The sequence below is a fragment of the Limanda limanda genome, chromosome 21 (genome assembly GCF_963576545.1).
Source record: "Limanda limanda chromosome 21, fLimLim1.1, whole genome shotgun sequence".
In the NCBI taxonomy this organism is placed as follows: Eukaryota; Metazoa; Chordata; class Actinopteri; order Pleuronectiformes; family Pleuronectidae; genus Limanda; species Limanda limanda.
Genome location: NC_083656.1, coordinates 17923833 through 17938194, shown reverse-complemented (window position 1 = coordinate 17938194; position 14362 = coordinate 17923833). Strand labels below are relative to the sequence as shown.

The 14362-nt window shown below is 43.5% G+C and overlaps 1 protein-coding gene across 1 annotated transcript in view; it reads left to right on the top strand.

The window, feature by feature from the left end:
- myocd (myocardin) overlaps positions 1-12309 on the top strand; it is a 58077-nt gene extending 45768 nt beyond the window's left edge. The window contains exons 4-13 of the mRNA XM_061095273.1: positions 3643-3827; positions 5274-5378; positions 5918-6240; positions 7366-7522; positions 7609-8145; positions 8822-9322; positions 9676-9822; positions 10233-10361; positions 11444-11501; positions 11696-12309. Of these exons, the coding sequence (XP_060951256.1) occupies positions 3643-3827; positions 5274-5378; positions 5918-6240; positions 7366-7522; positions 7609-8145; positions 8822-9322; positions 9676-9822; positions 10233-10361; positions 11444-11501; positions 11696-12309 (2756 nt within the window). The remainder of the gene's footprint in view (positions 1-3642; positions 3828-5273; positions 5379-5917; positions 6241-7365; positions 7523-7608; positions 8146-8821; positions 9323-9675; positions 9823-10232; positions 10362-11443; positions 11502-11695) is intronic.
- Positions 12310-14362: the final 2053 nt, after the last annotated feature.

The following is a 14362-nucleotide window of genomic DNA, read 5'->3' as shown; positions in this document are numbered from 1 at the left end:
GCACCAAGTTTCAGGGAAATCTGTTCAGAGGTTTTTGGCCTAATCCTGCTAACTAACAAATAAACAAATAAACAAATAAAAAATGTTTTCACCACTTGCACACGTGCAATCAGAGACGTGCAAGTGGTGAAAACATTTTTAATGATCTTTGATTAACTTCATGTTCAAATAAACATGCAAATAACATGAGTGAAGGTGAATCCGATTTTCCTGACAGTCGCCCCAAGTTTCATTCCTTTCTGACCGTTGATCCAATGAGACATTGATGACAATTAAAACCAGGAAGTACATCTCTTTGTCTTCCCTTCCTAAATGTAAAGTTTCAATCTAAAACTTCAGCTTTTCAACCTTTATAAAATATTTACAAGTATTAATAATCGATCAGTTACAACTTAAAGCCACATTAGAATTCTATGGCTTCATTGTCAAATGTGTTGTTTTTGATTTATTATTCATGAAAAATTCATTTTTATGTTTCTTGCGCAAAGAATGTTATTTACATTTTTGCTTTTCCCAGAACAGTCTGGATCCCCAAATATGTTGCTATTATGCCAACAAATGGACTTATTTTTTTAAAAATAACGCTTTGGAATGAGTGTTTACAAATGTATAACATTGACTTTAGTGTTTGTGGAGCTCCAGTGTTTGATCTAAGACACACGGCTCTGACCTCTGGCTGTTTGTCTCCCAGTTGCCATCATGTTACTCACGCTCTCTATAGAATTCTTGGCAGCACAGCTTGTGTTTCTGGGATTGGTGTTTTTGCCTTTTTTTTTTTTTTGTTTGCCCCCGTTGAGCTTCCCGTAAACATGTTGCGTAAAAAGGAGCGGGCGGGCCGCAGTCGTCTGGTTTACACTACCTCTGCAGCAGGGGGGGGGGGGGGCGTTTATTGAGACGAGCAGCAGCTGTATTTGGGCCCGAAGTGGAGATGTGTGCTTGAACTCAAGTGCATCCTTGTGTGTGAATGTGTGGGCGTACCTGTGTGTATGTTTGTTACCCACCACCGCCCCTGGCTTGTCTCGGGCTCCAGCAGGCGTCTGTGGCGTCAGTGAGACACCTCCAAAGCTCGGTGACAGGACCAGGCTGTTGTGTTCCCCGGGCCCGGCAGCATTAACCCTTCACCTTAAAGCTCTGTATCCCCCCCCCAACACAACACTCCCCATGACTGTTTCAACCTCCAAGCGGTGGTGTTGGAAAACTATGTGACCCCGCTGGAACTTCTAAATCTAGCCACTTGAAAAGCGGAAGTGTGCACGGCTCACATGATTTCCTGCCATTCCGCCACCTCAATCTCCCGGTGACATCAAATCGGATACATTGCGTACTGGACTGTGTGTAGTGGAGCTAAGTTAGAGTGTGTTTGTGTGTGTGTGTGTGTGTGTGTGTGTGTGTGTGTGTGTGTGTGTGTTTGTGTGTGCCAGAGAGGGAAGGTGTTAAAATACCAACAGGTGGAGGGAAATGCATTTAGGACAATACTGTGCACTAAGCTGTGTGTTAACCTATGTTTGTGTGTGTGTGTGTGTGTGTGTGTGTGTGTGTGTGTGTGTGTGTGTGTGTGTGTGTGTGTGTGTGTGTGTGTGTGTGTGTGTGTGTGTGTGTGTGTGTGTGTGTGTGTGTGTGTGTGTGTGTGTGTGTGTGTGTGTGTGTGTGTGTGTGTGTGTGTGTGTGTGTGTGTGTGTGTGTGTGTTGTGGGGTCAGTGAGTTGTACAGAAAGGGCCTGGTGCTGTGATTGAAACCAGGGTCTGTTCCTGGCTGTCACATGTTTGGATACAAAAAGAGAATCTTATACCTCAGCGCAGACACATAGACCCACACAGACACACACACCACCAACCTCTACCACCCCCCCACCTCCCCTGATGCTGTCCCTTCAGCCCCATGAGATAGCCGCTCTTAGCTCCTCCAATAGAAGCTGTACTCCCTATCAGCCCGGCCAATCAGGAGGGCGGCGGAGGTAAAGTGGCAGTGTCGGTGTCTCACTCATGCGGCGTGACACCTCCAGGCTGAGTGTGCTACGAGGTGTCAGTGACAGACAGGACCTGGTCACATGGGAAACATACGTTAGACACAACAAGCAACGGTTAGCTCATGAAACACACAATCCCCGAGTTCCCTTTTCCCCCTTTTCCTTGGTTTCTCTGCTTCCATAATCAATAATGAAACCTGAAAATATTAGAAATGCTAATATTCCGTTTTCTTGATCGTGACTTGATACTTGATGATACACTCAGTCTCTGCAGCAAGGTCGTTACCGCCTTAACTCTAACTGATGCTGAACAGATGAACAGATGTTTTAATCAAAGACACACAAAGAGAAGGTGGAAGTACTTTTATTCAGCCATATGTTGCATCTGCAGATCATAACCCCAACCAGTATGTCCAGTGCACTGCATGAGAAGCCAAACCCACGGCCAAATTACAGGGAAATTACTTGCTGCTGCTTAATTGCTGTGAGATGTAGATTGTGGCAGCAGCAGCAGCAGCAGCAGCTGGACAGTAAGGGAGCAAATCAAACTGAAACTGTAACAGCGTGAAAAGCAAAGCATTCATTTCGAAAGTTTTCCTTCTCAGTGGAGCAAGAACCACACGTAGATCAACAGGTGGTAAACAGACCTCCGTGTCAGCAATTATTCGGAAGAGAAAACACAAGTGATTGGTCAAATTAAGACCCGATCTGGGTGGCTGTGGCTCCCAGGAAACGAGCGGGTCGTGCACTAACCAGAAGGTCGGCGTTCGATCCCAGTCCTCCTCCATTCTGCATGCTGAAGTGTTATAGTAACGTTGAGGCAAGCTGGGGAACTCCAAATTGCCCCCGACAGCTGTGCCGAAAATGTGTGAATGACAAAGTGCTGCACAGAGATGCACTGTATGAATGTGTGTGTGAATTGGTGAACAAAAATGCCAATATTTCCAAATGAATTTAACATTTTGGGTCATGACCTTGCAGCCAACTGGACTGGACTCTAGTAGTACACATTTGTTTATTTTTCTCAATTTGATTGAAGCTCTAAGTTACTCTTATTTATATGATTATTCTCAGGTTTATGTTACTCTATTATGTCTGCTTGATGTTACTGTATTGTATTTAAATAATTTTAAGTTATGTGCTGGGAGCTCAGTGTTCATGTGAGAGGTCTCCTATTCAGATAATAATTACAAAGGTCCTGTGTCCTGAATGTTTAAGGACAAAGTTTTTGCACTACCCTTTCTTAGTTTTTGCACTTCAGTTAATGTGTAGAAGACAATGTTGTTCACAGAATTAAATGTGACATTTGAAGTGAGTTGAGCAGTCTTATTTTCCTCATTTTTTGTAATGCCTTTGAATAATATGGGGGACATGAACATCGCAATATGTCGCAGAATCGAATCGCAATACTTGCAGTATCACAATATAACGCAGAATCGCAATACTATTGAATCGTGGCCCAAATATCGCAATACTATTGAATCGTCACATTTTTGCCAATTCCCACCCCTACTCGTGACCTAGCATCCTGGACAGTGTCTTGCTCAGGAGCAGCTGGGGTTCGACCCACATCTGACATCTCACCTCTAAGAGCAGTTGTTTGCAATTCAGTCAATAATGCATTCCAGCCGACTGACCAACCCCACCCCCCACCTGTCTGTCTGCTCCTCTTACAGTAAACCATGGCAAGTTCCCGAAGCAGGAGGACTCCTACACGTTCGAGGAGGACAGCAGCAGCGAGAGTCTGTCTCCGGAGCAGCACCACAGTGACGAGTCCCAGGGCTCAGCCTGTGCTTCATCGGAGGCCGTGGGCAGCACGCCCTCCTCCTCTTCCTCACCTGCCCTCACCAGCCCACGACAGGTAACAGATCACACAACTGGTCAATGCCTCTTTGGTCCCTTACATCTGTATCTTGTTGGGCAACCCCACAGCTGTGGTTGTTCTGCCCTCCTGTGGTGGCTGAATGAACTGCTTCACCAGCGTCCTCTGCTCAGCTGACCATTGCTCTGAGTTGAACTGGGCAGGTGTCACATTCCTCTCTGCTTTTATCCCATGTCTGCTTACCTTTCACTCACCATGACCTCACTCTAACGGCCACCGTCCTGCAACGGTTGCTGGATTCAAACTCGTGCCAGAGCAGAGTTGTTTACTTCCATTGGACTTTGTGGCTCTGACATGTTCCAACTGAATCCAGTTTGAAACGTCTGTTTAGAACTGGAAGAGTTCCACAGAGGAAAGATCAAGACATTTTTGAGGATGATGCTGTATTTGGATTACAAACTGACTGTCCTGCAAACAGTCTCCACACGTCCTCATTTCCACTGAAGGAGATATCAGTGCAGGCACAGAAAACAGTGAACCTAAGACCAATGGAAGGCAACAATAAGAGAAAAGTCTATGTGTGCTGAATCAATAAAATCAAACAAATTGAATTAGTTTTATTTTTATTTTTATCTTACTGTGGTCATTGGGCATTAGACCTTCGTCATTGGAATGGGATATCATAAAAAATTCCTAATCAGAGACGGCTATGTCCAACTTCACAACATTAGTCAAAACCCGACTTTTCAGACCTGCTTTTAAGGTGTGATTATGACTTGCATTTTATATTTATATTGATGGCTATTTGCTTTTCTCTGTTTACACCAAATAAAATGTCTTTGAGCCCTAATACAATTTATTATTAAGCACAGATGTGGGGACTGGGATCGAACCGGTTAACCTCTTGATCCACAGTCGCCCAGTAGCAGTAGCAGAAGTATCATAAAGATGAAGGTGGACCTGTTTTCCTAGTGTGCAAATGCTTCAGCAACAACTGCTTTATAATCAACAAATTTATTTAGACACATTTTAGAACACATCCACAAACAATGAGTCCTTTATAATGTATGGTTTTGTGCTAAACTGCGACTGTGGTGGTCATTCCCATCGATATGGTTCCTGTCAATCTGAGTGACCTGCTGATGCCCCTGACATTTGACGAGGGCTTGAATATAACTGACCATAATCTTCCTTACGTACTAATCCCACTCTCCAGCTTTAAAATAAAGCTATAAAACCAGTAAAGTATGTAAAAGGTGAGAGAATGATTGTATGATCTCATCTATTAATCCTCAGGGAGTATATTGAAATAGCCTGTTTCGTCCGGTTCCGCCTAAAAACACTGAAAGAACGGCTGTGTTGAAGTTGCTCTGGATGGATACAGGAAGAAATTAAGTTGCATGGAACTATCTGATAGTCAGACTGGAAGAAAACATAAATATATGACTTGGCAGAATCCTGTATCTTGTTTTTATTTGTCAACAGGGGGGAGCAATCAGAGACCCACCTGATCAGAGCCACGATGAAGGGCTGTCCGGTGTCAACAACAGCGTGGCTACACCCCCCATCCCTGTTCCTGCTATTGTCAAGGTCAGCGAACTCTTAAACACCTCCGCTGCTCCACTGACTTACCCACTTTTAAAACAGTGCACATTCCTTTTTTTGTTCAATATGTTTATTAGGTTTTTTTCAGGTAGTTAAGTTCAAACAGACAAATACTAGGAGTAAGTAAGAAATTATGCCAAAATAAAAGGAAAAGAGAAAGAAAGAAAAAAGAGTCAATTGAAATCAAATAAAATAAAGGCATAAAAACAGAACAAAAAACAAACAAACAAAACATACAAACAGGGCGTACAACTCAAGACAATGAAATGTATTGATGCATCACTAGTACACAAAATACATTAAAAAAAAAAAGGTGAGTCTCATAGCTGCTCTAAATCTCCATCAAATTGAGCAAGATGGTCTAAGAATGGCTGCCAGATCTTGTAGAATTGTTTAAGATTGTTTGTCAAACTGTATCGGATTTTCTCCATCTGTAATAGAGAAGTAAGTTCTGATGTGGCCATTGCACATTCCTATGGAGCATCACGTGCTCACACTGTCTCATCCTCTTCACTCCAAAACAGTCCAAGACATCAGACAAGAACCGACACAAGAAACCCAAAGATGTGAAGCCCAAAGTGAAGAAGCTCAAGTACCACCAGTACATTCCTCCGGACCAGAAGGCCGAGAAGTCCCCTCCACCCATGGACTCGGCGTACGCGCGCCTCCTGCAGCAGCAGCAGCTCTTCCTGCAGCTGCAGATCCTCAGCCAGCAGAAACACTCTCACGCACATCCACAGACGCAGCAGCAGCAGCAGCAGCAGCACACACACTCTCCGCAGGCCCAGGCTCAGCAGAGGCAGCCGACTTTCAGCTACCAGCCTCACCTGCCGGCCCAGAGCCACAAGTAAGTCACAGTGATGGTTAGGGAAGGGGGGAAAAATCGATTCAGTTACACATCGCAATTCTTGTGAATGACGATTTTAAATCGCCATGCTGCCTTTTAAAACATATTTATTGGTCTATACGGGGGGGGGATATATGGGGGGGGGGCACTAGCTTTGCATCGCCTACATGCAGACAACAATGAAGCATAGCCTACTTTTTGTTGAAATAATGAAGCATAGCCTACTTTTAGTTGAAATAATGAATGAACTTTTATTCATTCTATTTAATTTACCTTTTATTTATTGTTTAAAGTGGCTAAGTGGCTTACATTTCTTAATCTGTCAGTTTGTGTGAAGTTGACTGGGGCTACACAATAATAGGGCAGTCATTAAGTTAATGTTAATATTTGAAATAAAACTTGTAAAGCTCTAAGTGAATTTGACTGTGTTGTATTTGTATTATGATTCAACTTTTTTCCATGGTCCAATATTTAAAAAAAATAATAACCAAAAGAAATCGCAGGAAATCGTAATATCGAATCGCAATACTTACAGAATCTTAATACCCAAAGAATCGCAATACATATCATATCGCCACCTAAGTATCGTGATAGTATCGTATCGGGAGGTCCCTGCCAATTCCCGTCCCTAGTGATGGTGAATAAATCTGAGAAAAGGAGTCCTGGCTCCAGATTCATTTACTAACTTTTTCTGGAGCATTCAACTGCATGCTGTCAAGGTCGTCATCAGAGCAGTGAGATTACATGAGGAGTCAGAGAGTGGGAGATGGAGAAGTGCTCAGTGCATGATGGGAGTTCCTCCAGCAGTCCAGGCCTATAGCAGCATAACTAAGGGATTGTTCAGAACTCGCCTGATCCCACCTTAACTGTAATGTTGATCAAAAAGGAACGTTTTTAAGTCTAACCTTAAATGTAGTGATGGTGTCTGCCTATCAGACCCAGGGTGGGAACTGGTTCCATAAGAGAGGAGCCTGGTACCTGAAGGCTATACCTCCCCTTTGGCTCCCACTGACTCTAGGAGCCACAAGAGAGCCTGTATAGTGATATTTTTATAGGGTTTACAATGTGTTATTATATTACATTAAAGCTGTAAATGATTAATCCACTTTCCTTGTGTCATTGTAGAGGATCCAGTGAGCAGATATCGGCTTGCAGCCCCAGTGGCCCGTCCAGCACAGCCAACAGTAACTCCTCCTCTCCAGTGAAGAGCACATATCCCAACCAAAGTAACATCTCACCAGTCAAACCTGGGCCCCTGCCAGCCAATCTAGACGACCTAAAAGTAGGTGCCAAGGGGAATTAAATTAATTTATCAATCTGCACTGTACAGGCAATCTAATCCCATCCCTCTGTTTCTGTCTCTGCCAGGTCTCAGAGCTCAGGCAGCACCTGCGTATCCGAGGCATGCCTGTCTCAGGTACCAAGACCGCCCTCATCGAGCGACTCAGGCCCTTCAAGGACTGCCACGCCGGCTCCTCGCCCTCGGACTCCTCCGACATCACCACGGTGACCTTCCCCGTCACACCCACCGGGTCCCTGTCGTCCTACCAGTCCCCGTCCTCCTCCAGCGCCCTGTCTCAGGGAGGCTACTACCAGTACCCCAGCACCTCCTCCACCCCGCCCATCTCTCCGGCCTCCTCTGAGCTGTCCCTCAGCGGCTCGCTCCCCGACAGCTTCAGCGACGTGCCCATGTCCTCGCCCACGCAGTTCGCCCTGCAGCCGTCCCCGGCCCAGCTCGGAATGGAGGACGGCCTGACAGGGGGGGGGCACCAGGGCGGCGGGGGACAGAGGGTGGGGGAAGGCGGAGCAATGGACGGCCTGGAAGCTGAAAAGGATAAGATGCTGGTGGAGAAGCAGAAGGTGATTGAGGAGCTGACGTGGAAGCTGCACCAGGAGCAGAGACAGGTGGGTGGCATGATGGGAAAGTGCTCAGGTGCCACAGTGAAATTAAAATAACATACAAACATATTAAAAATAACAATGTTGTTTCTTAAAACTGCAGACAGTAATGTGACATTAGCAGTGTGTGCCTCTATGATTTCCAGGTGTCTTGGTGACGTTCTTTAAAACGTCCAATTTAACAGTGAAGTCAAATCCAGGGTAATTGAATTAGAGACTACAACACAAGTGGCCCTAGTTTCAAAGCAAATATAGTCCCTCTCCTTCTTCTGATTTATCACATTGGATGGACTGAAAACAAAGTGGCTCTTTTTAACAGCAGATATTTTGAGCTGTCATATAGTAGGAAAAGATCTGGACATATTATTACCATCGCAGACGGCTGAGTCCCATTTAGTGTGAGCCGTGACAGTACAGCCAACGTGCACAGGGGGATCATTCAAACTCCACACAGAAAGACCCCGGCTCAAGTGAACCAAGGAAGTACATATGCAGTGTAATGACTCAGATACAAGCCCTTCTAGGCACACACTGTGCAACAATGACGTAAAATGTAAAATCAATGTAAAATCACTTATTCTACTATGTAGACAGAAATCTTACTAGCTGTTGTATTCATGATATCACAGGCTCATTTCACAGAAAACATTGACATATTGACCTCTGTGACCGTGCTTGTTAGGTCGAAGAGCTGAAAATGCAGCTCCACAAGAGGAAACGCTGCTACGGAGCAACACAGGACGCCGTCCCTCCTCCCCCTCACCCCTCCATGCACCACCAGCAGACTCCCACCATGATGGGACAGCACTTCTTTGGGGTGACTGTAAAGCAGGAGCCAATGTCCCTGTCCTCCAGCTGCCCTCTGTCCAATCCCAAACAGCTAAAGAGCCCTGCTGGCAAATGCATGGAGGAGATGGGGCACTGTAACACCTCCCTCACCAATCTGGGGGGCCCCGGGGGGCCACAGTGCATGGACACGGCCCCGGCCACAGGCAGCCCCTCCACCATGTCCGCTTTCCTCAGTCCACAGTGCTCACCGCAAGACTCTCCCAATGCAAAGCCTTCCAGTAGTCCCCAGCCCTCGTCTCCTAACAACCCCTACCTGCTCTCCCCTACACTGGGAAGGGACAGCTGCGGTCACCACCACCCCCCACCAGGCAACAGCAGAGCACGCAACATGCAGGTATGAATCCTGGTTATAAACTGTAAGCCAAGTCATTTAAAATGAATGTTAGAAAAAACAAATGACCCAATCCAGCTTTAGATGTAATTATACCCAGCTGCTTAATCAACATACAGCCAAGATATAGAGTAATAAACAAATTAAAAATTAATTAATTATCTAAAATTGTAGAAATAAGAAATACATGCCGCGAACAAATATTCATGGCTATCGGTTGAGTAGTTTCCGCGTAATCTTGCAACTCTCAAAAAAAGACAAACATGTCTCTCTGTCTCTGTAACCACAGTATATCTCTAATGTTGCCTTCATGTTAGTGCTATCTTTTGTTACATTTGATTATTTGCTAACGACAGATCCACCAGAAGAGCGGTGGCCAGGTGGTGAACTGCTCCTATACTTCTGACCAAAGAGGCCTTCAGGGAGACTTCCCCCCCTCAACCGACTGTGGCCTTAACCACATTAGCGCAGCCAAAGCTGACAACCAGAACATGCAACCAAAGGTAAACGTTCATGTCCACGTCAAAGTGCGTCTGCGATGTGTTCACGTTGATACTCGATCTGAATCACCTCACGTTCACGTAACCGTTTTTCTCCTTTCCATTAGTTTGTGATCTGTCTGACTCTATATAATTGTCCTTTTGTTGTGAGGTTCATTGTCACTCTTGTCACATCTCCACTCTAAGAGTTCATCTGTTTTCATTACATATTCCTTCACATCAGTGACTCCTTTACCAGAACACAACGCCAAACCCATTTCCTACAGTTAAATGTTTCATATGATGGGATTAGTATTCGAACATGACGGCCTTATTCATATTTTTGGAGATTTATATGAAATTCATTTATATTTGGGGAGCTCCCCAGTTGTAATTGGAGGGCTAATGTCACTTTTTACCTATTTCTCATATAGATTTCAGTATTGCCCTCTCCTCGGCATGTTGGCCAAAAAAGCCAGGTCTCTTCCCCTGCCTTCAGTAGCTCAGATTCAGATGCTTCTGACTTAAGACAGCCCCCATGCTATGAGGATGCAGTGAAGCAGGTAAACTCCAATCCATGATCAAATTCAGTAGATAATGGCTGGCCAGAGATTTGATTTGATCTATCGGCGTTGCTGTAATTCCACTTTTCCTCCTTTCTTCTTCTTTTCTCTTAAAGTCCATCACCTCTATTGCACCTTTTTCATTCATCCATTTGCTTTGTTTACGCACTAACTTTTCACCCTTTATTATGTCTAAGGCACACTGGTGTTTTCATTGTATAATACAAAATATAAATGAACTTTTATTAGTTGAATGACTTGCATTGAATAAATACATGTTTTACAACCAAACTAATATACTGGTCACTGGCTGAATAGTAGTAAAAAAAAATAAACGTACAAACATATGTTTAAAATAGTTTTAAAAGTGATTCTAATCCAAAGTTTGTCCATAATACAATTTTATTTTTAAACTGTAAAATGTCCAGTTCAGTATATATGTATCAGAAACTCTATTTCAAACTAAGAACCACACAGACTGAAGGAAATTGCTTCTTTTGTGGAGGAGGAAAGGTTTGGTAGTGGTCGGCTGCAAGGCTACTGTCGGTTGTACCTGCATGCAATTATTTCTTGAAATCTATTCTTCTGCAATATGGCACTCATACTCTTTTTTTACTCTCAAATTAAGAACTGATCAATTGATTATGGTATTTGTCTCACAGGTTAACTGGTGAAGAGCAACATATTTCTGTCAAAATATAGAGAAAGCTTGTTTGAAAGCTCCTTTTTTGGACCATAACAATGACGAGGTTGCAGACACAGCAAGCTAGCCAGCTAGCTTAATTAGACAGTTTAGCATCTGAAGATGGAAAATAACCGGGCTTGCATTGTAATACAATAATAATAATAATACAGTTTTGCAGTCATATGCTAGGATCCACACAAACTTTTTCTTTTGGCCTAAGGCTAGAAAAACTAGTAAATTACTTAGACTTTATCTCAATTCTGAAATTCTGGGTAAACTGCTTGAAAGCTTGCATATTCCCATGTAAAATCCTTGAATACAACTCAATTCAATTTCAATAGTAAAAGTATTGTTCAGCCGGTAAAATGTACCTCATCTTTATTTATTCTTTTTACAGCAACTGACCAGAAGTCAGCAGATGGATGAACTTTTGGATGTGCTCATAGAGAGTGGAGGTAAGGTGAAACTCAACAATAGTCACCAGGAATGAAATTGTAGCCGGCACCGTGACTGCATGTTGCTGTAAAATCCCCACGTAAATCTCCAAGTGCACTAGCTTCCCAGTTCACGTACGAGTTACCCGCCCTCACATTGGTATCAGATCCCCGAACATGCTGTGACCCTCCCTCCTCTCCTCTTTCTCTTAAAGAGATGCCAGCTAACGCCAGAGAAGAGAGGGAGAGGTCCTCTGTAACCAAAGTTGTGCCTCACATTACTGTGTCCCCAGGGTATCCCGGCCTCCTCATCCCAAGGTTCCACCGTCACTATGAGCACCTGTACCCCGCACAGCAACCGTACGACCACTCAGGCAATCACATCACAGAGAGCCACCTGGAGACTCTGCTTGGGAGTCCAATCGGCCGGGGAGGGGAAGCGGCCCTTCTTAAAATGGCTACCGAGGACGGGGTTGATGACGAAGGGAACCGAGAGGGCGAAGGGTACGGCAGCCCCCACAACCACCACCGCCACCCTCACCATCCACCACAGGACAAACTCGTGACCAACAGAGATCAGATGGACACGCCTCTGTCGCCCATCAGCAACAAGGTGTCAACCTTCCCTGAGGTTCAGGGGATGGTCAGCATGACTTTCAGCGAGACGCCGTGGGAAACGATGGAGTGGCTGGACCTGATGCCACCCAGCTCAGCCACGGCCTTCAGCGTCCCCCCACCCAGTGGCCCCAGCATCTTCAACACAGAGTTCCTGGATGTCACAGACATGAACTTGAATTCTGCCATGGACCTCCACCTGGAGCACTGGTGAAAGCAACATCACTCCATCACAAGTGCTGGCTAACCACAAACTAGCCATCATCACACACAAAACACCAGCTTAATGGTATCTATATGGAGCAGTGACATCAGCTCTGACCATACCAAAGATCCACTGAATTCAGCAAGTACCTGAATTAGTTTCTTGTTATACCGCATGTCACATTATGAAGAGTAGACCATTAGCCTTCATTCAAATTCAAACTTTGTCAGAAGTTGCATGTTGAATGACAGATTATATTTTTGCTTACTTCCTCCATTTCATTGAAATCAAGTTCTTCTGTTGTCGTGATACCCAGAATCCAAAGACAAGACGCTTTTTGACATGATCGATGTCTTTTTGGACAGCGATGAGCACAACTGCCAAATAGGTATCTCAGTGGACACATGAAGGATTTTTCTGGATAATGGAAGGACGTGATTACAGTGCTTTATACCAACACCTTATGCAATATCAGTGTTAACGCCACCTAGACTTGAAGACACCTTTTGACAATCCTTTCTTTCTGAGTCTATGTTTGTATTACTGGAAAAATGAAAGGAATTACAAGGTGAATTGGTTTTTTTCGTACGGCCATTTTGTAAATATCAGAACCATCTGTACTGACGGAGACAAGTTGACATCTGCATATTTTGTCGGTGGTGTGGAAAAGGTCACAAACCCCAAATTTAAGTGTAATATGTAATCAATGCCTTATATGATGTAAATATGACAAAAAAAATCTCACTGTGCACCTCTAGCTTAATACACTTTTGTCACAGGTTGCTTGAATGTAGAATATGTGTAGAAGTGTTTGTCATTCCTTTGAAGGTCCTATTTTTATACAAGTTTCTTTTCACTATTTGGCCTATTTATCCATAGGGAGAACATTATGGAGAGAAATTCATGTCTTTGAAAACCATTGGTCTTATCGTGAGAATCGGCAGACAAACTGTGCCTTATTTGCAACAGCTTTTAAATAACTACCATTTTTATACCAATTTCCCCTCTACACTCTTATATGCCATGACAGCTATGGACTGGTTTTGTTAAAGAAAGCTCCAACAAATGTCAGTTTTATTTTAGCTGCAAAATCTGACGAATGTAAATGAAAAAAACTTCATCTCTATTTTAAAGTACTTTTATTTTTGTCCTTAAAAAAAATTCACCCTTTCCATCTCCAGACCAATCACATTTATTTATTTTTGTGTTTTTATATTTATGCTTTAATCTGTATTTATACTGTCATTCCTTTTAATAGATTGGGGCTCTTTAGGATTTACCAGGAAACTCCAGTGCTACCACTCCGACTACGGACATTTCTTCGTAAATCTCTTAAAAATGTGATGCAAAGTGAAGGAACCACTTTGAAAAGCCATGCTTTCTTAAAAAACACTTTTCCTTAAAGAATCATGTGAAGCGGAAATGCCCATTATTAGCACTTGTGAATAGGAAAATGTAATATATTCAGACCTTGACTGTGAATACTGCATATAAACACAGCACTAACATGTACCAGGGGCCAGCCTAGACACACATTAGTCTTTCAAACCACCCTTTAAAGTTTTGCTTTGGTCAGTAAGTGTCTATTGTTTCAGGCATGTACAACTTGGAAGGAATAGTTTTTCATTTTGAGATCTATTAGATTGGATGAGATCACTGATACCACTCTCATGTCTGCTAAAAAATAAGGCTAAAGCTAGCAGCCTGTTAGCTTAGCATACACAAAGACTGGAAACAGGGGAGTAACTTGGCTTTGTCTAAAAGTAACAATTGCCTTAAAGCATGTTCATCTTACTTAAATGTTCAGTGTGTCAGATTTAGGTGAAAGGGATCTCTTGGCAGAAATTGAATATAAACTAATCCTAGCATTGGTTTCACTTTGTGTGTTTTATCTAAATTGTACAAATTGTTGTTTTCTTTACCATAAAATGGACCCTTTATATTTAAATACTTTATATTTACATCAGTTCTCTTTACAGAAGCCGCCACTTTTTACAGTAGCCCTGACTGGACAAACTACGCACCTTTTATGAGAATTGAAGGTGACTACCACAGGTTCTCT